At 44.2% G+C, this 26,057-nt stretch overlaps 1 protein-coding gene across 1 annotated transcript; it reads left to right on the top strand.

Moving 5' to 3' along the window:
• Positions 1–802: 802 nt before the first annotated feature.
• On the top strand, positions 803–24,379 carry LOC310777303 (protein NLRC3-like). The gene is made up of 12 exons (XM_083637619.1): positions 803–1,139; positions 1,429–1,584; positions 3,759–3,851; positions 4,524–4,707; positions 8,565–8,712; positions 11,365–11,457; positions 13,536–13,888; positions 16,524–16,733; positions 17,142–17,317; positions 19,957–20,230; positions 21,734–21,946; positions 23,325–24,379. The coding sequence occupies exons 1-12, from the start codon at positions 1,114–1,116 to the stop codon at positions 23,712–23,714; spliced, it is 2,316 nt and encodes a 771-aa protein (XP_083493745.1). The 5' UTR covers positions 803–1,113; the 3' UTR covers positions 23,715–24,379.
• The last annotated feature ends 1,678 nt before the right edge of the window (positions 24,380–26,057 follow it).

Genomic DNA, 26,057 nt, shown 5'->3' with positions numbered 1-26,057 from the left:
ATTGTAGTGGTGACATCGGGTGACATCTGTAAGAGCACCAGCGTGAAGTGAGCAGGAATTTTCTCCGCCCCAGCAGGAATTTCACTTCCGGTTTAGTGATTTTGCCTTCAAAATGAAAGCATGATAAAGTTCGGTTTTTACCACAATAGAAATTCACGTATGAGCTATGACACCCAACATAATGAACATTTGGTTAGTCACTGGTCAGGCATGATGTACATATGACTATAGTGAGTTTGCCCCAACACATTAAAATTTTGATTTTTCACGATGTTTTGAAATTGGGTCGTTTTACTCTTGTGACTGTGTGACCGGAGGCCTGGAAATGTGTTTTTCCAAATGTCAAGAGTGAATTTGACATATTTGATTTAGAGTGCAGTTTGCCATGGGTATTTATTCAATTTGTGTGATGTGTATTTTATCGATTTTGAATGACAGCTTTTATTCTGAAAAATCCCGACAGGAAGTCAGAAATTCCTGCTCACTTCACATTGGTATGGGCGCCGTGCTGAGCCAGATAATTTTATCAGATAGACACCCCACTCCTAAATGGGCGTGGCTATAAGCTTGTGATTATCTGTCCGTCAATGGTATGAAACTTCATTGGCTGACCATTCTCCTAAGTGGGCGTGGCAATGGCGAAACCCCCGTTGCACCGATACAGGAAGTGAGTGGAAGTTGGGGTGTCCCATCTTTCTATGGTCTCTATGCGAGATCTGTGTGTGCTGTGGCGCCTCCTTGTGCTCAACAAAGTTTGTATCCTGAAACCGGAAGTAAGCGAAGACAACGGAAAGACTAGCTGAGCACTCGAGTCGAGTCAAGGAAGTTCTGGGGGAGGGTAGAAAGCGACATTTTGAAACAAATTGAAGCTCGTTTCTGTACTGGGGAGAAAAAATGTTTATAATATAACGTTAATATGTATGGCTACGTTGTTGTAGATATTAGCATACACTACTATGATCGCAGTAGGCTCTCACTTAGAGTAACGTTAGCACATTGACGGCGGCACTTCCTGGAATGGCTGGATCAAATGCGATGAATAACGTTATAGTCAGGCTATAAGATCATATTTTCTATCTACAGTTACATTCTTAGACGAATAAACTCGGAGCCATGGACCCGGATTCCGAGGTGGAAAGGTTCGTCTCTACACAAAACCACATGCCTTTTACCGTTAATGTTAACGTTACCTCATTAGGCCATGTATTTCTCTTTTTCTGTAACTATGCTGCTTCTCTATATCAGTATCAAGCTGTGCTAATCATCATGATCTGTATTGTTATGATGTTTGACATTAATCAGTTGAGTTTTACTTATATATATATTTAATACGTTGAGTTATATCTATTTACATTTACTAATACATTTCAAACTATGTTCCTCACACCCACGCATACTGACTCCCTCCCCCTCCCCCTGTCCCTGCAGGATCTTTGATCCTGGGAATGAGGAAGAGAAGGAGAAGTGGGAGCGACCACCTTCCAGCTATGGCTCCATGAAGAGCGACCCTGACACGGAGGAGGAAGAGCTGGTTGAAGAGATTGTCGCAGCACTACCGGTTATACCGCCTCATGAGCTCACAGGGTACTGTAGCCCCATATGAACCCAACTGGAAGCTGTGTGTGCAGTGGTGTACAAAGTACGGTACTCGAAAACCATACTTGAGTAAAAGTAAAGATATCTTCCCAGAAAAAGACTTTGGTAAAAGTCAAAGTCACTCATTCGAATATTACTTGAGTAAAAGTCTGAAAGTAGCTGATATTTTCTGTACTTAAGTATCAAAAGTAATTTTCTGATATGAAATGTACTTAACTATTGAAAGTAAAAGTACAACTAAATGCTGTTTAAAAAAAGCAAGCTAAAGACATGCCTGGGCTTGAATGGAAGTCTATTTCTTCTTCTTGACTTTTATAGCCGCTGGCAAACGGTGCCGCGTCTATGTGCCGACAGGTCGCAATGCCGATTGCCCACAAGCAGAACCAGCTGAGCGAGGCGGCGTGCAGCGTGTCGGTGGAGCTAACCTCTCCCAGCCCCCACGCCAAACCTAACCTCCCCCCATGCCTAAACCTAACCTCCCCCAGACCCTAACCCAAAACCTAACCTCTCCCAGCCCCCACGCCAAACCTAACCTCCCCCCATGCCATGCCTAAACCTAACCTCCCCCAGACCCTAACCCAAAACCTAACCTCTCCCACCACCACGCCTAAACCTAAGGTCGGCATTGCGGGTGGTCGGCATAGCGGGTGGACCCCCTGGCAAACAACGTTATGTTGCATTACAGCCACCAAATGGAATGGCGTGTGGATCGTGATTAACGTAACTTGCAAACTAGGAGCACTGATTTGCCAAACCTGATTGCTTGCAGGCTACCCAATTTCTTCTGATTTTACTTTGTAACTAAGATGCTTGGAGGAAATGTAGTGGAGTAAAAGTATCCATTTTATTTGGGAAATGTAGTGGAGTAAAAGTGAAAGTTGACAGAAATATAAATACTCAAGTAAAGTACAGATACTCAGAAAAAATACTTAAGTACAGTACTTCAGTATTAATACTTTGTTACATTACACCTGTGTGTGTGTGTGTGTGTGTGTGTGTGTGTGTGTGTGTGTGTGTGTGTGTGTGTGTGTGTGTGTGTGTGTGTGTGTGTGTGTGTGTGTGTGTGTGTGTGTGTGTGGCAGCACTACCGGTTATACCGCCTCATGATGTCACAGGGTACTGTAGCCCCATATGAACCCAACTGGAAGCCAAGTGTGTGTGTGAAGTCAGTTTAGTCACCTTCATCTGACTAACTAACAAGCTCACCATGCCAGCAAATATAACAATATCATAACACACAGCTTGATTATCAATGCTGGAGAAACAGGGTGATGTCGTGATACTGTTCTTTGAACATGGGCTAATATCAGGTCAAGATGGCGCAACAGTTTGAAGTAAAATCCAATATCAGGAGTCAGGCTGAGACTAAATATTTTCATTATTATTGATTGATAATCATAACTTTGAATTTTTTCTAAACCTCTAAAATGTAAAATATAATGACAAGTTACTTGAGCCAGATGTGACGCCTTACAAGTTCTTACTTGGTTCTTACTCGTCCACTCCATTGTGATGTCATCCATTCCATTGTAGTGATGTCACGGTAGCAATAATTCAGTAGTCGGTACCGGTACTAGTGAATTTCCACGGTACTCGGTACCAATTTCGGTACCACGGTAAAAAAAAACAGACTGATATTTCTTCAACATATTCTCCTTTATTAAAGTATGCAACCATTTCCAATGAACAAATGGCATGTAGCCTTAAACTTTAAAACAAAACAATGTGCTTCTGCTTACTTCTTACATTCAACTCTGTATGGCAGTGAGTGCAGACAGTGCAACACCAGTGGCATGTAGCCCTCAAGTATTGTTTATTGAAAAAAAAAAAAAAAAAACGATACCCTCGGTACCATGCAAAAACAGTTACCGAAGTACCGAAAACAATGTAGTACCGACTAAGTACCGAAGTACCGAAAACCGTGACAACACTATTCCATTGTGATGTCATCCACTCCATATAGAGCTGGACCATGACTGGTCACAGCTAAAAAAAAGATTGCATGCTGTGTACTCCCAGTCCCAACAGAGGTTGGATTCTGTAGGGGCATGTCTATCTGTAAATTTGATAAATTACCAGGTGTACTATTCTTGATTCTTATACTTTGTTCTCAAGTATGGTATGTTTTAAATTGTAAATATTCTCTTGTCTTTTTTTGCCAGGCTTCAGCTAATTCGCTCTGAGTCTCCAGAGACCATCTACACTCAGACCACACAGCAGACCAAACCACTGGGAGCCTTTGTCATAGACACCAGGTGGAGGATACATACATACACGCACACACACATACACACACACACACACAAACACACACACACACGCACACACACACACACTCCGTTAGACTGGTCACTGTGACATGTAAACAATCTCACTCCATTCATTTTTCTCCCGTCACTCCTGATGCAAAAACCTTTAAAGGGATAGTTCGGTGTGTTTGATGTCCCTATCCCTTTAACAATAGCTTGGGTTAAACAGCATAACATGAATAAGACCTGAACCGGAGCTAGGTCTCCTTTGTTAAAATTTGAACTAGTCTGTCCTTGTGAACGCTGCAAAACTCCCTGTGAACAACTGCAAAAATATCCGTCTTAGTGGAGTGATCCACCTCATTTCAAGATATTCATGTCACTTGTTTCAAGAAAACTCTTGCAAAATTCTTGAACAGGGATGCAAACTAGTCCCCTTTAGGTGACAGTCACCTATTTGATCCAAAGATAGTGAATGATTTTGAGTGTTGTTGTTGTTTTTTTCTGCCCTGGTATCTGTCACTTTTTTCACTCTCAATGAGTTTGAATCCCTGTTGAAGGTAAGCCAGACTGAATTCAAGAATATTCAGACTTGTTGTTTGTTGTGACCTGTTAAAATATAATTTTTTGGCAGTGCAGTCACTTAGCCAACCGTATGGGTCTCATCCCGTGCCTCAGGTCGTTTGGTGAACTGGAGGATTTGGAGGAAGAGGATGAGGGTGACATGTTGGCTGCGGACTCCCCAGCGCCACCTTCTCCTGTGGAACCAGAGGAGGAGGAGGAGCAGGAGATGCAGACAGAGGCTGATGACTCCCAGCCGGGCAGGAAACATCCAGAACAGGAAATGCCACACATATTCAAGGTTGGTGCACCACAGCTGGTCCGCAACATAATCCACGTTACTGGCATAATCTCTATCTGAAGCACATTATGTGCATGTTCAAACCTTTACGAGGCATTGCCTATCATTATAATTTTGGTAATATAAGCAGATGGGCAGTGTTTACCTTCTCTATATGTTTTCCACACGGAGAAATATCCTCCATTTGTCTGCCTGCAGAAACGCCGCCCTCGCCAGCTGCAAGTCATAGAGCACCGCAGGAATGAGTCCGGAAGTATACTTCCGGGTTCGTAAGAGGAAAAGTGAATGGGGTTTTAGAATGGGGATTTTACTTAAATGCATAAAATAAGGTCTGTGGTTAACAGAATTTCATGGGAACGCGAAATTGGGTTCAGCAGGATAAGCTTCACAAACGTGAATAACTTTTATGACTTTTGGAACGTAAATGCTTTTTTTAACGCGTTTCTTTTAGAAAACACTCCAAAAGGCATAAAAGTTATTCACGTTCGGGAAGATTATCCTGCTGACCCCAAATCCGCGTTCCCATCAACTTTTGTTAACCACAGACCTTATTTTATGCATTTAAAGGCCGGCTTTACCGTGGGGAATATGAATATATATTAAATCTCACGCCCCTAAGGTTTTCGAATCCGTTGAAATTTTTGAAATTGGTTGTTTCCCGCCAGAGATATCACCAGAAATCCACTCTGTGTGGAGGGGGGGGGGGGGTGGTGGAGGGGAGGGGCGGGTGCGGGGACCCGAAATACTACATTTCCCACAATGCACTGGGCTCGCGTGGCCTTCGTTTTCATGCCCACCCCTCAGGCATTTGGCTGATATCAAACTCCAGTAGGTGGCGGTAATGCACATATATGTTTGCCAACTGCCATAAAACTCAAAGAAGAAGAAGAAGAAGAAGAAGAAGAAGAAGGCTTCGACAATAAAAGATACAAAGAAGAAGAAATAAATCGAAAATAAAATTGCCTCCAAATTGCACCAAATGTAAACGGTAGTATATATGTCGGGAGATGTCTTCATAAAAAATTTTTCATGCATTTTAATGCATTTTCGTAGGAGTTACGCGCATCTGATGTTGTAACTATTTTCTGTAAAAATGTGTAAAAATGGGTACATTGCTCAGCGTTGATTTCGTTACTTCAACTCACCTACTACTAGATGTAAAATTTGACGAGCTTTCCAATGCCGCCAGTCCCGTGTCTTTTGGTGCTTCCGTTCCAGAGATATGGTCTCTTGGCAAGGAGCTATGGAAAGCTAACCTAGCTACAGTATGCTATGCGGGTGAACAAGATGGCTGCCTTTTGCTTTTCGTCGAGAGCTCTGAAGGGGCGTGGAGGACCTCTAGAGGTGGGACCATGGCTCACAAGACTTGTAGTTCATAGGCGCTCGAGTTCCGCAAGCGGGGAGGGAAGCCGGGTGACGCGTAACGCGTCATCCGGCTTCCCTAAAAATGTGAGAGATGCCTGATAGGTCAGGCAGTGAAGCTCCAATTTCAAAAAATTTCAACGGATTCTAAAACCTTAGGGGCGTGAGATTGATATATATTCATATTCCCCACGGTAAAGCCGTCCTTTAAGTGAAATCCTTATTCTAAAACCACATAGACTTCCCCCCCCTGACGAACCAAAATGGCGGCGATTTCTAGTTAAGCCTACAAAAAACCGTCATCCCTGCGGTGCTCTATAAAGGCTCGTTAAGGCTCTCCATGTGATTCTCCGTGGATGTAGGCATACTTAAAGAATAAACAATAACAGCCCTGGAAGCCGCCTCGGGCAGATTGCGCATCTCGAGCATAGCTTCCACATCTGCGTTGTGACGTGAAACGCGTCACACCGGAAGCGTTTTTGCCTGAGAATGAACTGGGAGCTCTGCCTCTAGGGTAGACTGAGCTCTCCCTCTAGGGTAGACTGAGCTCTGCCTCTAGGGTAGACTGAGCTCTCCCTCTAGGGTAGACTGAGCTCTGCCTCTAGGGTAGACTGAGCTCTGCCTCTAGGGTAGACTGAGCCCATCTGCTCAGACCGCTGACATGGTAAGGATACAAATCTGGTTGAAAAACGCAAAGCCTTCCTTTAAAGCAGGACTAAACCCCCCAGATTTCTTGCAAAACGGTATTCTACTTGATTTGAAAACGCTGCAGGCAAGATGGCCGCATAAACTATCATAACTTGGCCAATAATTATTTATAAAGCACATTTAAAACAACAGAGTTGACCAAAGTGCTGTACACTCAAACAAAAATAGCAGTGACAAAAGAAAATACTCGGCACAGACAAGTGAGACAGAAGTTAAAATAGTGACAAAAAACAGAAAGTAGAAAAAACGCGACTCCCATACTAGCTTCTAATTAAACGCCAAGTCGTAAAAATGTGTTTTGAGTCGAGATTTGAAGATGGGCAGTGTAGGGGCCAGCCTAACATGCAGCGGGAGCTCATTCCACAGTTTGGGGGCTGATCTCCCCTGAGCTTGAGCCTTGCCTTCTGGACGGCCAGAAGAGACTGGTGGTCAGCGGACCTGAGTGACCTAGTCGGGGCACGCGGAATTAAAAGCTCAGAGAGATAGGTTGGGGCTAGTCCATTTAGCGATTTAAAAGCAAACAATAAAATCTTAAAATGGATTCTAAAACGAACAGGCAGCCAGTGGAGGGAGGCCAGTACAGGGGTGATGTGTTCACGCTTGTGAGTTCCTGTTAAAAGGCGAGCTGCAGCGTAAGTGTGAGAGGGAGGCCTGGCTCACCCCAACATAAAGGGCGTTGCAGTAGTCGAGTCTGCTTGAGATAAAAGCATGTATAAGTTTTTCCAGGTCATAAAAGGTTAAAAAAGGCTTGACCTTAGATAAAAACCTCAGCTGGAAAAAGCTAGATTTTACTACAGAGTTAATCTGTTTGTCGAGTTTAAAATCACTGTCCATTTTCACACCTAGGTTTGTTAACGGTGGGTTTTACAAATGGTTCCAGGGGGCCCAAGTCCATTTGAGGGGAACCACTGGGACCAAAACATCAAGACTTCAGTTTGTAGTCTGAAGTTGAATTGTAATGTCTTTATTTGTTGTAGAATGCAGATGACATGTAACCGTTTCGTTACAGGAATTTTGTATTTACTGCGCTGCTCTAAAGATAATGTAGTTGGCTCGAGCCTGTTTCGTCCTGGAACCCACTCTTTTGCGCCAGAACACAATCGATTTGGGGGTGGAACACGCCAGGATTGGCCAACACCAACGCCCAGAACTGTCAAATCAAATCATCGACAGAGACGCTATGGCACGCCTCCCAGTATTTTCAGTGTTTCAGAGATAGAGAACGATAAATTATCAATATAGCCACGTTATAAACAACAAACTAACGCTGGTGATCCGTATGGAAACAGTGTTACTCGAAATGGTTCAAAGTTATTTCAATTTGGTCATTCAGTGGCGTTTTACTGCCATGTAACATAACTAGCTAGCCGCTAACATTAGCCACTGTAGGCGATTACACATGATGCATTGCTCTTAAAGGGCTCGCGCCGCGTGAACTACAGTAATAATCACATGGGGAAAAAAAACATTTTTCACATGAGTGGGGCACGCGCAAATACCACCGTGACGTCACGATGTACCAAATCGCCCATTCATTTGAGGGCACCAAAAAAAGCAGGTTTGAACCCATAGAGGACACTTATGCTGCTGAAATGATAGGGGTTTGTAAAATTGTAACAGATTGGTCTCAAATGTGGAGATTTTGACCAGAATCCTTCACATACCACCCCAAAAGCCATATATATTGGTTAAAAGCTGAAAAAGCTGTTTTGGGGTTTAGTCCTGCTTCATTTGTGCAGGATGATATGTTGACTTGTCTTTTCATACTTTGCTCTCTCTATCTGTAGAACCTCCAGATTGTCCTGTCACAGCTCAACAGGGACGAGCTCCATTCATTTAAGCTGTGGTTCTTTCAAACCGATAAAGACATCACCAACGTGGGTGACATACGCGGTGACATTCTCGACCTGGTGGACAAGATGATCGAGCGCACTGGTAAGAACACACGGCAGCAGCAGCAGCTGCTCTAGATGTAGTAGAAACGGGGGGTGGGGGGGGGGGGGGGGTCCAAAACTTTGAGAAGTGAGGTTGCAGGTTTCAACCCCTGGGCCGTCTGGGATGCTGGGTGTGAAGTGAACATTATGGCTTTTCACAATACATGCTCTTAGCCCGGGGCTACCTAAGCCCTGGGCTAAGAGTAGGGCTATCCCCGTTTCACACTGGCAACTTTTAGCCCTGCTGTGTTTAGATGGAAAGTCGGGGATAACCCTGCTCCAGAGCAGGGCCAGCTAGCCAGGGCTGAAGTCGGGGTTAGCCCACTTTGGAGTGGGCCAGGATTTTGCAAGTGTGAAAGCTTTCTTAGCCCTGGGCTAACAGCGCTCTTAGCCCCAGGCTAAGAGACTGATTACTTAACCCTGGCTAAGTGTCGTGTGAAAAGCCCTATGGAGGGGGCTTTCATACTGGTGTTTTAGCCCTAATCTGGGTACAGTTCCTGTCAAAAGTTGGCAATGTTTGCCAACTTTTTTCCCCCCCAAACTTGGGGTGCACAGCACACCAAGGAACCGCATCAGTGACTATGTTTACATGCACACAATATTCCGGTTTTTGCCCATAATCGGAAAATGACAATATTCCGACTAAATGAATAATCCACTAATATTCCCGTTTACATGCAGCCGTAGCTCGCCCTCCCCAACATGTGAGGGAGGGGGGAAGAGAGAGAGAGATGCAGGTAGGCGGAGTTTTTCTGTTGAGAATAAACAGAGCAGCGCTATTCTTTACCAGGATCTCTTGGTCCATTTCAGGAGCTTGCTGCTGGAAAGTTTGGCGCTGCAATATTTGCACATCCAAGTCTTTCATAAAAAGTAAGCTATAGCCTACATTATTACCTCGCAGGCTCGCAAGCATTTTGGACTTCCGTGGGCACCACTCTCTCTTTAAATCTCTCTCTTTAAATCGTTTCTCATCTTCTCCCGATCAGAAATGTGGGCTTTTCTTTTTGCATGCCAGAGATGATGGATTATATGATTATATCGCCTCTTCTAGCGCTTTCTAGCACACATCAGCTGACCGCAAACAGGCAACATGATTCGCAAAATGCGGTAAAAACCCTGATTGACACGCATATTCCGAATGCGCTGTATATGTACATGATCAAAGAATCCTCCTAAAACCCGAATAATACTGGAATAACCCACATGTCTTAATCAGAAAATGAAGTGGCCAGTAGGGGGGTGTAGTGAAGAGCTCACCCAACAGACAGGTGTGTCAATAGACCCTTCTCACGGGGGCCATTTTGTGTCGAGAAGCCAGGGTAAACACAGGTGCAAGCAAAACACTAATGAGGGTTTCCAAATTCCAATCATGGAAGTTGGAAACCCTCATTAGTGTTTTGCTTGCACCTGTGTTTACCCTGGCTTCTCGACACAAAATGGCCCCCGTGAGAAGGGTCTATTGGCAGCAGTAGTTCTAGCACTAATAGTCGTAGCAGTTGCAGTAAAGTACGTTGCCAATGCCACCATAGACTGTATAAAAGAGGTGGACGGAGTGCGTGTGTTTGGCCGCTGCCATCTTGTTTTTTTTTGCCAGAAGTGACGTATTTACTAGGGATGGGCATTTCTAGCAAAAACACTATTCGAAATTCGCTGGCCAAATTCGAATTTAATTCGAAATTCGAAAATAAAAATAAAAATGTAAAAAAAAAAAAAAATGTAATTTTTTTTTTTTTTTTTTTTTTGTGAGTGAAATGTTGCATTGTCTCCCCTAATTCTAAGTCTACGGCTTTATTAATTAATATAAAAAGCTTCTGCTGTGGATTTTTAGCTCAAACAAGCATTGCACCACTGAAGTAAAGAACATGTTACATGACATTGACATTTTCGAAAATAAAAAACAGTTTTGACAATCATGAGTGGTTCATTAAATATTTAGTAGGCTCAGGTCTGAGTGCCAAAGGGGTGCCAAAGTCACCCCCTCTCCCTCTTCATGGGATTTCATCCGCCATTCATTTTTCCATAAACCTTGCTTAAAATGCTTATAAAAATTGTTTTACTTGCTCAAACCAAGCGATTTGACTATACTTAGAATCGGGGAGACAATGCAACATTTTTTTTTTTTTTTTTTTTTTCCCCCCCGAATTTCGAATTTCAATAATAAAAGTCGACCTTGATAATAACAACGATTATTCGAAAATTCGATGCCCATCCCTAGTATTTACAGCCATAATTTGGACGAGAGGGGGTTTCCCAGAGCCGCCTGTTATTGGTCTGTGATCGGCAAGCTGTGCAATCACTGGACAGGCGACCTGTGTCAATCATGCCCAAAATATAGCTTAGTGAAGCTTGAATTTGGGGAAAAGGCCCTTCAAAATCCTTGAAAGGTCCTTGAATTTGATGTTGAGGAAGGTGTGGGAACCCTGAGTTGGGCATTTAACATGGGGGGGAATGGGGATCTACTCACTTTTGGAGCCAGCCTCAAGTGGCCAATCGAGGAACTCCAGTTTTTTGCACTTGACACAGTGCGACCAACGACCAAGTGAAGCTGCCCCCTCGATTGCCATGCAGGTCAGGATGAGGCCCTGTGCCACAGTGCAATGCGTGAGGAGTGATGAAGTGACTTGTTGATGTTTGGTTCATTTTTGTCACGCAGACCAAGATGAAGCCCTGTGGAACGGCATCAATAATTTACGACACATCAAGAAAGTACAGCAGGCAGACGAACTGGAGAAAAAATGCAAGAGAGGTTAGTGAGCGCTTCCCCACACTGAGAGACAATGACCAGTGACTTTTCTCACATGTCGTCCACACTGAGAGACAATGACCAGTGACTTTTCTCACATGTCGTCCACACTGAGAGACAATGACCAGTGACTGTTCTCCCATGTCCATCCACACTGAGAGACAATGACCAGTGACTGTTCTCCCATGTCCATCCACACTGAGAGACAATGACCAGTGACTTTTCTCACATGTCGTCCACACTGAGAGACAATGACCAGTGACTGTTCTCACATGTCCACACTGAGAGACAATGACCAGTGACTTTTCTCACATGTCGTCCACACTGAGAGACAATGACCAGTGACTTTTCTCACATGTCGTCCACACTGAGAGACAATGACCAGTGACTTTTCTCACATGTCCACACTGAGAGACAATGACCAGTGACTTTTCTCACATGTCCACACTGAGAGACAATGACCAGTGACTTTTCTCACATGTCGTCCACACTGAGAGACAATGACCAGTGACTGTTCTCACATGTCCACACTGAGAGACAATGCCCAGTGACTGTTCTCACATGTCCACACTGAGAGACAATGACCAGTGACTGTTCTCACATGTCCACACTGAGAGACAATGACCAGTGACTGTTCTCACATGTCCACACTGAGAGACAATGACCAGTGACTTTTCTCACATGTCCACACTGAGAGACAATGACCAGTGACTGTTCTCACATGTCCACACTGAGAGACAATGACCAGTGACTGTTCTCACATGTCCACACTGAGAGACAATGACCAGTGACTGTTCTCACATGTCCACACTGAGAGACAATGACCAGTGACTTTTCTCACATGTCGTCCACACTGAGAGACAATGACCAGTGACCTTTCTCACATGTCCACACTGAGAGACAATGACCAGTGACTTTTCTCACATGTCCACACTGAGAGACAATGACCAGTGACTTTTCTCACATGTCCACACTGAGAGACAATGACCAATGACTTTTCTCACATATCTGTCCACACTGAGAGACATTGACCAGTGACTTTTCTCACATGTCCGTTCAGGCGCTCATTATCACATTTCTTAAGATTCCTGAGAATGGAATGAGAATAGAATCCCACACACTAGCCCTGTTGGAAAGCGCTCCCTATTCCAGAAATAGTGGACTATATAGATTCACTATATAGGCCACTGTAAAATACCCACAATGCACTGCAATTTCTAGTGAACAGCAAATCTACCCTACATTTTCTCCCATATACCACAATGCAATGCTGTCGTGGTTACCAAAGAAGAAGAGTGAGGTAATGTCCAAAACTCGTTTGATCATTCCCCAAATTGTTCACTATATGATAAACACTACATGGGGAATAGTGAGTGAGTGACTGACTGAGTCATTCCGAAACACGGCTACTACTGTCTATATTTGCACGATAATTGATGTTGATAGTTCATGTTTGCCTGAGGAAGGGCGATAACCCAAAAGTCATATTCAATTCTCATACAAGTATAGACAGTGGGCGGGATTCTTCTCCAACCTTTTTGGCGATTGTTCTACGCCACTGTCACTCAAAGACCTTTAGGCGTGCCAAAAAAAATATTTTTTTCTTGTGTTAACATTCCTGTAATGAGCACAATAACCACTGTGTTTTCAGCGATTGTGCTCTTCACACTTGCTTCACACTCCCATGAGTCATCTGGCACGGAGAGGGAAGGATCACGAGTGCTCTCGTCTGTTGCACTATTCTTAACTGTCCGTTTTCCACCGATGGTACAAACGTAATCGCTTCCTGTTCCTGCATGTTGCGAATCCCCCCCGTAAAGACACGTGGTATTAAGAGCTGAACAGAGACGGACCACATTCTTCCTCCAATGTAGGACTTTGCTGTCAATACAAAATCCACTCTGCTACATGCTTCCCTATAAAGCCATTTCTTCATTTTCTACAGACACTGTACGAAAAAAGGGATAATCGGGAAAGCATCTTGGTCCAAGCCGAGACCGTTAAAACAAGCACAGGAACGTGTTTACTTATTAAAGGCTTGTGGCTGTTCTCTTACTTTTGTTCTTAATCTTTCACACCAGCGCTGGTCCGCTTCCACCTGAAGCAGTACTTGATCAGGAAGCACCAGGTCATCTATGAGGGGGTCCCTGAGTCGGGGAAGCAGAACCTTCTCGACACCATCTACGTTCAGCCTGAGATCTCCACCTCTGGTCGAGGAGGAATAGACCCCTACCACGAGTTCCGAACGCAGCCCATCTGGCCTCGGCCGCTGCCGTCTGCGGACACGTTTGTCGAGGTCAGCAGTCTGTTCCGCATGCGGAAGGACAACGGCCAGCTGGTGAGGACAGTGCTGACCACTGGGGTTCCGGGAATCGGCCTGTCTGTCTGTGTGGGCAAATACTGCCTGGATTGGGCAGAGGAGCGCGCCAACAAGGTCAGATATGATAACTATTACTTCTGCACCCTAGTAGTGTGTAACATGTAATTTTGTATGGATTCCCAAACTCCTGTCGCCCTCCACCTTCCTCATTACGTCATCACAACAAACAACATGTGAATGTCCTCCCCAGCCTCCGCCCCCTTCCACAATCCTCACAACCAATCACAAAGCAACGTCACTGGCTGAAACTGGCTTTACTCAACACCCGTTCACTCAACAATAAAAGCCTCATTCTGAATGAATTCATAACTGACAATAACCTGGATTTCCTCTGTCTTACTGAAACCTGGCGCAAACCTATGGACTATTTTTCACTTAACCAAACCACACCCACAGGGTTTTCATATATCGACCAGGCAGTGTTGCTGCTGTTTACAGAAATCAAAACAACCTCTATTTCCATCCCTGATGCTCATTCTTTTGAACATCTCGCCGTTCAAACTCTCTGGTCCCACTCCTCTGGTCCCACTCCTCTGGTCGCACTCCTCTGGTCCCTCTCCTCTGGTCGCACTCCTCTGGTCCCACTCCTCTGGTCCCACTCCTCTGGTCGCACTCCTCTGGTCCCTCTCCTCTGGTCCCACTCCTCTGGTCCCACTCCTCTGGTCCCACTCCTCTGGTCGCACTCCTCTGGTCCCACTCCTCTGGTCCCACTCCTCTGGTCCCACTCCTCTGGTCCCACTCCTCTGGTCCCACTCCTCTGGTCGCACTCCTCTGGTCCCTCTCCTCTGGTCGCACTCCTCTGGTCCCACTCCTCTGGTCCCACTCCTCTGGTCGCACTCCTCTGGTCCCTCTCCTCTGGTCGCACTCCTCTGGTCCCACTCCTCTGGTCGCACTCCTCTGGTCCCTCTCCTCTGGTCGCACTCCTCTGGTCCCACTCCTCTGGTCCCACTCCTCTGGTCCCTCTCCTCTGGTCCCACTCCTCTGGTCCCACTCCTCTGGTCCCACTCCTCTGGTCACTGCGGTCATCTACCCCCCGCCAAAGCCAAACCCCTCCTTTCTCTCCCACTTATCTGATTTTTTTAACCCAGCTATCTGCCATTTCCCCCTCCGTTCTCCTCCTTGGTGATTTTAACCTCCACATTGAGGACACTTGACTCCAAACCTGCCATAGAATTCCTCAAACTGCTACAATGCTTCAACCTTACACAACAACACGTCAACACGTCCCCGCTCACACTCTGGATTTGGTCTGCTCCACTGCTCTCACTCTACATCAACTCTCCAGCCTCAACCTCAACATTTACCACCACCTGGCCATCACTATATGACATCCCCACCCCAAAAGAAAAACGCAAAATAACCTTCAGAAACATCAAATCCATCTCCCCCTCAGTGTTCTCAGCCTCTCTTACCAGTACACTGTCTGCCTCAACCCGCCACACTCCTTCCCACTGCCTCCGTTCCTCTGATGCTAACCTCCTATCCCCACCACTCAGGACCAAGCGCCGGACCTGTGGTGACAGAACCTTTTCCATAGCTGCCCCCTCCCTCTGGAACTCACTCCCAAAACACATCCGTGACTGCACCAATCTGCCCCAGTTCAAATCATTGCTCCAAACCCACATATTCAAATCTGCTTTTAATGTTTGATTACTTACTGTATGTCGTGTGTGATTTTTATGCTATGTAATTCTTGTTTTTAAAGTGTTGTTTTACTGTTTTTAACCTATGTACTGTAAAGTGTCAGAGTTTTTAGAAAAGCGCTCTATAAATGAAACGTATTATTAACAACGAACCCCCCTCAGTGACTCTCTGGGGGCTCCCGCTCATTTCATTCACGAACACTCTTGTCATAGATTTAATTATTTATTGCACAAAATGGAAATACAGTTATGTTTGGCGCTTGGCGCTGATGGCTCCGCTCTTTACAGAAGATGCTCCCTGGATTAGCCCAGTAGCATGCTAAGCTAATCAGGGAGCGCAATGCGGAATCCCCTCATGGGTATACAAGAGTGAGTCCAAAGCAAGACATTGAATACATGTTGAACCTTTGAGCCATGCAAGACTCTGAACTAGAAAGGTGGTGGAGGCAAAGCTTTGAGCCATGCAGACTTCGCCTCAGGAAAATCTATCGTCATTCAAGCCATTCAATTGGCGATATACAGATATACAGTACGATCCGATCGCCAATCGGTACAACACTACTACAATAACCAATTGGAACGTTTGATAGTGAAAATGCCTTTTCTAACTTTGAAGCTACTTATGGGGAAATTTCAGGGGAAACTCAGGGTGAAAGCGCAACATGCAAATTCTGCAAATGGTTTATTTGACACAACTAGCATTGATTTTGTTTTGGGTTTTTATGTGTGCAATTAATTATGGGGCGGCTGTAGCTCAGGAGGTAGAGCGGGTCGTCCACTAATCGCTTTGGATAAAAGAGGTCGGTGGTTCGATTCCCACCTCCTCCAGTCTGCGTGTCGAAGTGTCCTTGGGCAAGATACTGAACCCCAAATTGCTCCCGTTGGTGTGCCAGCAGCCTGCGTGGTAACCTGCCGCCATCGGTGTATGAATGGGTGAATGTACCTACTGACTGTAAAGCGCTTTGGATAAAAGCGCTATATAAATGCAGGCCATTTACCATTTACCATTTACCATTAATACTGTGTTCCCATCCCGTCATTCTCAGGACGTACAGTTTATAATCCAGCTGCCATTGCAAAGCGTCTGGTCCGTTCGCAACAACCACCTTCCTCCTTCAAAGACGATGTCCCTTATGGAGTTGATAGAATATCATCACTATGAGTGCGCTGGCATGCAGTACCTGGAGGAGGCTGAGTGCAAATACATCCTGGTGTTGGACTCGTTTGATTGCTACCAAGCTGATCTGGACTGGGAGGTATCTGCCAGTGCACACACACACACACACACACACACAAACACACACACACACACACTACACACACTTTCTATATTTTCTATATTTCTCTATCAATTGTTCAATGTGTTATCATTACTACTGTAATTTGCTACTGTTGTGTCAGCTAGAATTAGCTAGAGATATTTTCTCTGAAGCCCTCTGGGACATGCTTGTAAATTAGGGCTATACAAATAAACTTGACTTGACACACACACACACACTTATGGTACACATAGACATATTCTTCATATAGGAACAAGAAATATAACATGATGAACTTCTTATTAATGCACTTCCCAACCAAGAGCAACAGATCAGATAAACAGCTCTCTTTCTCCCTCTCTCTCTCTCTCTCTCCCTCCTTCTCTGTCTGATTTGTCCCTGCAGAATACTCCAGAGATGACTGACAGTCGCGCTCAAGCACATCCGGACGCCCTGATTGTGAATCTCATCCGAGGCTCTCTGCTTCCCTTTGCCCGCGTCTGGGTGCTGGGGCGACGCGCAGCTGTCTCACACATACCAGCTCGATTCATAGACAGAATCACAGAGATACAGGGCTTCACGTACGTGTTGTGTGTGTGTGTGTGTGTGTGTGTCTGTGTCTGTGTCTGTGACTGTCTTTCTTCTCTGAGTATGTGTATGTGTCAGTAGGTGTGGGCGTGCCTGCATTTGTGTTGTATTGTTGCATTGAAAAGTACAGGGGTACCTGATAGGAGTGTTTTTTGCTAGAAAGTCATACCCCAGATGACTTAAGATAGTGATCTTTTACATCCCTGCTGTTCTGCTGCTAGCAATTACAAACAGGCAGGGAAATTGTAGTATTGTCGTATCAGTTCAAAGTCTTTACCATTGTAATTATTACGGTAGAGTTAATAGTTTGAGGTTAAAGGTCCCAATTCGTGCAGCTGTAACCTCTTAAAAACGTGTGTCTCTGGTCCATAAAACATGATTCTGGATTAATTTGTCGAAAATATAGCAACCCCGTTTGTTGTGACGGAGTTCTCATTCCTCATCTTCCTCATCATCTTCCCAAGAATAGTCTGTTTCTATAATATATTCAGAACTAACAGTTCCCATTGGCCGCTGAGGGAGAGCCCGCCCCAGGCTCCCAGCGGCCAATCAGATTAGCGTCTGTGGACCAGCACGCTAGGTTGCGAGCCATCGCTAACTTAACGGTTGCTACGCTAAAGAGGACATCTCAAAATGCCTAGACTTACCGAATGCACCTCCGCAGTTGCTGGATCACGTACAGTTGGCGTCGCTCCAGCTAGAAGTGTTAATTTTGTGGCTATAGACCAAATGGTGCAGGTAGCTTGTGTGAGAGAGACCCGCGCAGTATGCTTGAGGACCATTGTGACGTCCCAATACCCCGTCTGGGGAACAGAGCGTTAGGGGGCGTGGCTTGAAGGAGACTGCAGGGGGAAGCTGGATAGGGACAAATCCAACTGTGGCAGTTCTGAGCTTGTGACCACTCATTACAGGGAGGGATGACAGCAGTATATATGCATTTACAAGTAAAAACAGCTTTTGCACGGAATGGGACCTTTAAGTTTGTGAAAAATGCCACAATCACTATAGGGTGCAGATTGCCCCCCCCCCCCCCCCCAACCATTTTCTAATTCACAATGAAAACGAATGTAAAATAAAGTTTGACTGAGCTCCAGCTAAATTGTGAAATATAGCCATCTGCTCGCCACGCAGGCACTTAACTAACAGTACTTAACTAACTTACCGTAACTTAACTTAACCTAACTAATTCTCTTGTGTGCACAACATTGTGAGACTATAAACTCCGGCTGACACCCCAAACACCTACAATCCGCAAACAGGAAAATGTACGGTATATTAATGTTTGTTTGTTAACTGCCCCCCCTGGCCTCCTGTCATCTTGCAAAAGTGGCCCCCGGGCAAAGCAAGTTGAGTCTCCCTGATCTACTGCATTCAGGCCGTTCCACCGTCGTATTTTGATCGAGCGACGACGTGGCCGACAGCCGACAGCCGACAGCACACCAACTGAGCTGCGACACCCTGTGTCAGACACAGGTCTGACCAAAAGGGACCCAGGGGATTTTAAAATGCTGCCTGTAATGATGGCAATATTTTGCCCCGAAAGAGGAGTCTGCCCTCTTTTATTGTATCCCAGCAGATATCGGAGGCATCGTCACTCTTTTTCTCTCGAGTAGTTTGGTTTTGTTGACATTTTACACCGCTCACGTGCTAATATGCTATCATTTCCCGCTGGGCTCCCATTGGTCACTGAGCAGCACAATTAGGGTCACTGGCCCTGCTACAGCCCACACTTCTGACACTGCCAGCTGTGCTCGACCTTGTCAGGCTGAACAAACTGGCAACCATCATCAGTGTTGGGAGTAACTAGTTACTTGTAACTTAACTACTTCTTGCAGTAACTAGTAATCTAACTAATTACTTTTCAAATTTAGTAACTCAGTTACAGTTACTAAAATAGTAACTGGGCTAGTTACTAGTTACTTTAGGACATGAAAATAACGGACAACTTCAGAGGATTATCCGGTTTCTGATCCTCAGACCTAGTCCGGGGCGAGAGCTGCAGCCAGAGCCCCAGAGGCTAATGACCTTGATAGGCTATAAGCCCCAGAGGCTAATGACCTTGATAGGCTATAAGCTTCACCATTAAGCGAATGTTCAATGCCACACTGTGGCACAGTGACACTAACATAATGTGTGCATTAATAACAATCGAAGCGGACTTTCAAAAGTAACGCAAAAGTTACTTTCCCTAGTAACTAATTACTTTGAAGTAACTAGTAACTTTAAAGTAATTAAATTAGGGTTTTGAGAGAAGTAACTAGTAACTGTAACTAATTACCAATTTTCAGTAACTTGCCCATCACTGACAAAATAAATTAATAAATCCCAGAGGTGGAAAATGTGTGTGGATGAATGAAGAAGGACTCCATCGTACAGCTTTGGGTGTCCTGGGTTTAAATCCGGCGCAGGACCTTTGTTGCATGTCATGCCCGCTCTCTCTCTCTCCTCATCTTTCATCATGTCTCTCCCCCACTTTAACCTATCCTTAACCTGACGCTGCCAGATAGCGCCCCCGTCTGGCAGCGTCGGGTTAAATCTATCTAGTACTGACACAAAATAGACAGTAGTTAAGTTCTGTCAATTTCAGTGGACCAATGCAGTTGATTAATATATGATGCTCTCCTTCCTCCAGCGAAGAGAATAAAGATGAGTTCCTGACCAAGCGCTTCATGAAGCCAGAATTGGGAGCGAACATCAACGCGCACTCCAAGAAGCTGCCGTCCCTCAGGATGCTCTGTCGCCAGCCCTTTGTCTGCTGGATGGTGGGCACGGTGTTCGAGCGCTGCTACCGCTACCACGGCTACGGCGTGGATGCCCCCAAGCTCACGCCGTTCTACATCCACATCATGGTCGTCCAGACCAACCGCAAGCTGGCACGCTACTGTGGCATGAAGGAAAACGAACTGGTACAGTGCTATTGTAGTTTTTAGTAGTTTGCTGTATCATAAGCTAGTACTTCTAATTGAACTAGAGACTTAATTTGTTTATTTCTTGTTACTTTTCTCTTTACTATTGACGATTTAATAAATACTAGTAGTTATTTTCGAGTTAATGGTGAATAATTAGATTTTTGCAAGTCACTTTTATGTTGTTACTAGTAATTAAAATGTTTTGTTTTCATTGAATCCTATCAGTCCACACATTTTAGATATCAAACTTCTCATTACTCACTAGTCAATATTTTAATTAGAACTAAGTCTCTAATCTAATTCTAACTCGTTAATATGAATGAGTTACTACTAGTAGGTATTACCTATGCTAATGTTTACTTGTTACTATTCTGCTGTTACTAGATACTAACTAGAAACGCACTACAATCCTGCTGAGAAACAAACAAATGCCACCGAAAACATAACCTCCTTGGCGAAGGCAGTGTTCTGTGTCTGTGGACACTTTTTTACTGAACACAATAACTAAAGAACAAAACTTAGATAAACAAAACTTAGACACTGACACGGTCACCACAGGTTCCCCTTGGCCTATACAGATGATCTGATGGGGTTTTTTTTTTTTTTTGTGATCAAATTTTTATTATTCAATTTTGTCAAATGAAGATCATGACAGTGGTACTATAAATAGTACAAGGAGTCATATGCATACATACAGCAATTGACAGGCTATATTTATATCACCAATGCCTTGCAAAGAAAAGATTAAAAATACATGTTAGGAGTAAGGAGAGAGAAAAGAAAAAAAAGAGAAACTTGAGGGAAACGGACAAACAAAACAATAATAAAAAAAATAAAGTACAAGTACAATAAAAATATGGACACTAGAAATGTGTATATGTGTAGATCTTATATCCTATCAGAGTGACACCTTAGATCTGAACAAGAGACTCTGGGTTTGAAAAAGAACCAATAAGGATGTCCCAGGCCTCTATAGTTGGGATGGGATTTTGACGGACCCTTGCTGTGTAGATTTGCATATTAATGAGTACAAAATACAGACACAGTGTTCATGTTAGCATCACTCATGTGTTATTTGAAGACAAGTATGTTGTTTAATTCATTCATTAATTAGCGTAATCAATAACCTCATCAGTATAACTGATTTAATACATCGCGTGATCATGTTTAGGACATTAGGCATGCTCAAGTGCTTCTTGTGAGTCAAAATGAAGATATCAACATTGTTGTTGTTTTTGTTGTGTTCTTTTTATATGAGGAGTTGAGCTGAAAGTTGAAATCTTAATCATTTGGTTTCTAGGCACATAATATCAAAATATATGTCACACATCTATCAAGATATATGGTTAGCAATGATACACACTACCTGATATTCATTACTCAATTTAAGAAAAATAAATACATAAATAAATAACCTACTGTATGTAGGCCATCTGCCATACTCTATTCTATAGTTTGTTAAAGGAGCTACATTTCACATGCTGTTTCCTTTCCCCTCAGAAATGGAGGGATGACGAGAGGACCATGCACTCCAAGTTGGGGAAGTTGGCCCTGAAGATGCTGGAGAGGAACACCAGTATGTTCTCTGAAGAGGACCTGAAGGAGCACGGCCTGAAGCTGAATGAGGTGGTGATCTTCTCTGGCCTGTGCACCGAGATCCCCACCGCCGCCTCCAACAAACAGAAGTACGCCTTCATACACTTCAGCTTTCAGGTAACAACACCTTTCGGATGATGTCAAAATATGCCGCCTTTCAGAAACTATCCCTCACTATTCTGCAAAACCATTTTTATGTTGGTCGGTCCCGTAATTCTAATATATTGAATTACATTTATCTTGCATTTACAATTTACTTAGCATTTTAAATGTTTGACGTGATTTTACTTAACAATAAAATGCAAGTATACTTGTGAAATAAGTTGAAGGCATTTCAGAGACTTGCAAGCTACAGAAGTGGATGTTAATGATGATAGATATGTTCCTACTGAGAATAGAGATTGAGGTTGAGGTGATTTGCTAGCTTAGCTCGCTGATGTACATTATAGCCATGTCTAAACAATATTGTGACTTTCAATCTGGATGTTGCTTATCTTCCCATTCTCGTCCTGCCTTTTCTGTTTCCTTATACTGTAGCTGACATCAAATTATGTAAAAATGGATACTAAATTCACTTAAAAAAAATACAGTATATATACACCATTTCAACTTGACAATATAAACATTCTAAGTTGGCCGTAGCCCTACTTCCTCCCTTTTTTGCTAACTAGGATGACATCATCACTGATGACATCACTGATGACCTCATCACTGAACTATAGCCTCAGCCTTTGGGCAATCAGCCTTAGGCCAATTAGGGCAATTAATCTGCCCTAATTTAAAAAATCTGGCTCAGTCAGGTCACCCGCACGGGTGACCTTTACACACACACTGAAGGTTTCAGCCTGATCGCACGTAAAACGGCATCGCTGTGGCCAAACACAGAACTTGAAACAGAGCCCACATACTCAATTTTATAGATATAGATAGATATATAGATAGATATATAGATAGATAGATAGATAGATAGATAGATAGATAGATGGATGGATAGATAGATAGATAGATAGATAGATAGATAGATAGATAGATAGATAGATAGATAGATAGATACAATAGCTGACAGGAAATAAACTTGAGGCCAAACTGTTCCCTAGCAACAAAGCTCTGGTTCTATAGACGGTTTTAAGTTGACAACAAAAACATTCTAAATTGAACCCCCGCTCACTTCCTGTTGCAGTGTTTGCTATGGACATAAAAGAAAAAAAAACATTCAAGTGCAGGACTGACCATTACGTGAAAACCGTCTATACAGCTGAGCGGCGAAAACAAAAGTAACGATGTCGAGTGAATATTTCTGCAGTTTGCCGAATGCTGAGAAAAAGGAAGTGCTGTGGGGTTGCGCTCTGGTGAAAACCGTCTATAGTAGAGAGACTGGAATCATTGGAGAGAGAGTGCGGGCATGGCGCGCATTTAAACCACAAGGTCTGTCCCCAGTGACGGGAAATCTCACAGGGTGATAATCTCAAACAGCAACTCTTCTTCCTTCCTCCAGGAGTTCATGGCGGCCGTGTACACCTTCCTGATGATGTGCGTGGAGGGCAGGAACGTTCTGGGCCCTCACCCCAGCCTGCACATGCCCAAGCTCTTCATGATGAAGGACCAGACCAAGTCTGCGACGGGCCTGGTGCACAGTGCTCTGGCCCGGACCCTGGGCTCCCCGCTGGGCCACTACGACCTGTTCCTGCGCTTCCTGTGTGGCATGCTCTGCAAGGACAACCACAACGACCTGCTGAGGGGGATGCTGTTCCGCCACCGCGCGCCGCAGGTGGTCGGCCTGGACGAAGCGCAGAAGGTGATCCAGAAGTCCATCGACACCGCCCCCGAAGAGCGACAGGCGAACCTCAAGGAGTGCCTCAGAGAAATGATCCAGAAGGACGATTAAGACAGAGGCGCCCGAGGGCCGCGGCTTTGAAAGGATCGACAGTGAATCGTGGTCTTCTTTGGCACAACTAACGGTCCTTACACATCAAGAGCGATGCGAATATACGGCACGAAATTGCGATGCAAGTTTTGACCCACCTGTCAATCACAGCCACAGATGTGTACACGTCGGAAGCGAATTTCTGAAAAATCGACCGTGGTTCGAAAAAATAAACACCGCAATAACGCTCGGCGAAACTTCGCCGTTGGTATGCACGGTTGCATTGACTGATATAGGTTCGGAAAATATTATTGACGTGCGAATTAATCGCACGAGAAAAACGCTCCCGATGTGTAAGGACCTTAAGAGTTACCATATGATTAGGGGTCCCAGCACACGGTGCAGGGAGGGAAGTGAACGCTATTGTCTTTGTTCTTGTTTTGGATTATTATTATTATTATTATTATTCCGCCGTTTATAGCCTAAAAGTGTCTGGAGCTCAGAAGCCGTAATAGCTGCAGTGACCAAACCTAGGGCATAGGTCTAAACTCTAAAGTCTCAGCCACTACCCATGTTACAAAATTCATGTCAATTGGCCTCATGGTGGCGCTACAGCAAACAACTTTACGTTTTGGCCTATAACTAGTCTGGCTTGCCAGCCTCCCCTCCCTTCCGTGAGAGTAGTCTGGCAGCGCTGGTCTACATTCTGGAATTGCGAGGGGGAAAAAAGCTCTGTTTGGTTTAACCAATCACACTCGCCTTGGGTGGTGCTTAGCGGCAGTGGCCTTGGAAAATAGTTTCCAACAATCTAAATCTTCGTCAAAACTTGCCATTTTCAACATGTAGCAACGAGCTAGCGTGTAGGTTTCTGCCGTTAGCTTGCTAGCTAGTTAACGTTGTTTTCACTCTGGCGGCCGGGGACATAAGAGTAAAGCAGGGATGATGACGTATTTTTGTAGGCTTTATCCAGAAATCGCCGCCATTTGGTTTGTCAGTGGAAAAGTCTATGGGGTTTTAGAATGGGGATTTCACTTGAATGCATAAAATAAGGTAACAAAATAACAAAAGTTTATGGGAACGCGAATTTTGGTTCAGCATGATACTCTTCACAAACATGAATAACTTTTATGCCTTTTGAAGTGTTTTCTAAAAATCGCGTTTAAAAAAAGCATTTACATTCCAAAAGTCATAAAAGTTATTCACGTTTGTGAAGATGATCATGCTGAACCCAAATCCGCGTTCCCATAAACTTTTGTGAACCACAGACCTTATTTTATGCATTTAAGTGAATTCCCCATTCTAAAACCCATTCACTTTTTTGCTGACGAACCCGGAAGTATACTTCCCGACTCGTTCCTGCGGTTCTCTATTTACAGCGACACACAGCGGAAGCCGCTCTGATTGACGTGGTCGGAGCCAATGACAGAGCTTGTAAGCGGGGAGCGAAAATCCGGCGGCGACTGAAACGGACGCCTCCAATGGGAGAGCAGCTACAGCAGGGGAGGGCTTATGCCAGCAGCCTGTTTCCATGCAGCCAGACTCCTCTCACGGAAGGGAGGGGAGGCTGGCAAGCGAGACTAGCCTATAACTGATCGATATGGGCCACAATCCAGATTTCTTGGTTCATTCTGCATCCATCCATATAGAGAGCCGTCAACGTCACTTCCTGCTTCAGTAGGCGCACTAAGAGATTTCATCTGCCATTTATTTTCCCATAGACATTCCATAAACTGCTTATAAAAAATATTTTTACTTGGTGAAACCAAACGATTCAGCTATATTTAGTGTCAGACCAAAACTTAAAAATATATATATATATATTTAAATATGCTCTCCTGTTTCTAAATATAGCAGAATCGTTTGGTTTGACTGAGTAAAACTATTTTCATGAGCATTTTACAAAATAAATGTAAAAAAAAAAAAAAAAAAAAAACGTCACTCTTACAAATTTTGTCAAATCGTCACCGGATTTTCCACACGTCTGGACTGTCCTGTACAAAAGTTATCGATTATTATCGTTTTTGGTAGTCCACCATCTTCTTATATAATTGCTGTTGTGGGCGGGGCCCATTTCACAAAAATCGACCTAACTCAGGAACGCATTGTCCTATGGTAATCAAACTTGGGACACGTCACGCGTGCAGGTATGTACTCTGAGCCAATATCAAAGAAATGTTGTCATTTTGCCTATATATAGATACATAACTCTGTGACTTTAAGATCATTAGGAACAAAATTCATGTATTGCTGGATTCCTTGGACAAAGTCGCATCTATCCATGTAGGCCACTCCCATTTCAGCCCCCAAGGTCTTCCGCCATTTATAATCTTGTCTAAATTCGTTTTTAGTCTTCTTCTCCTACAT

Source organism: Poromitra crassiceps, assembly GCF_964638095.1.
Source record: "Poromitra crassiceps genome assembly, chromosome: 5".
NCBI classification, from domain to species: domain Eukaryota; kingdom Metazoa; phylum Chordata; class Actinopteri; order Beryciformes; family Melamphaidae; genus Poromitra; species Poromitra crassiceps.
Note: the sequence above shows the minus strand (reverse complement) of the source record. Positions and strands in the feature narration are given on the sequence as shown.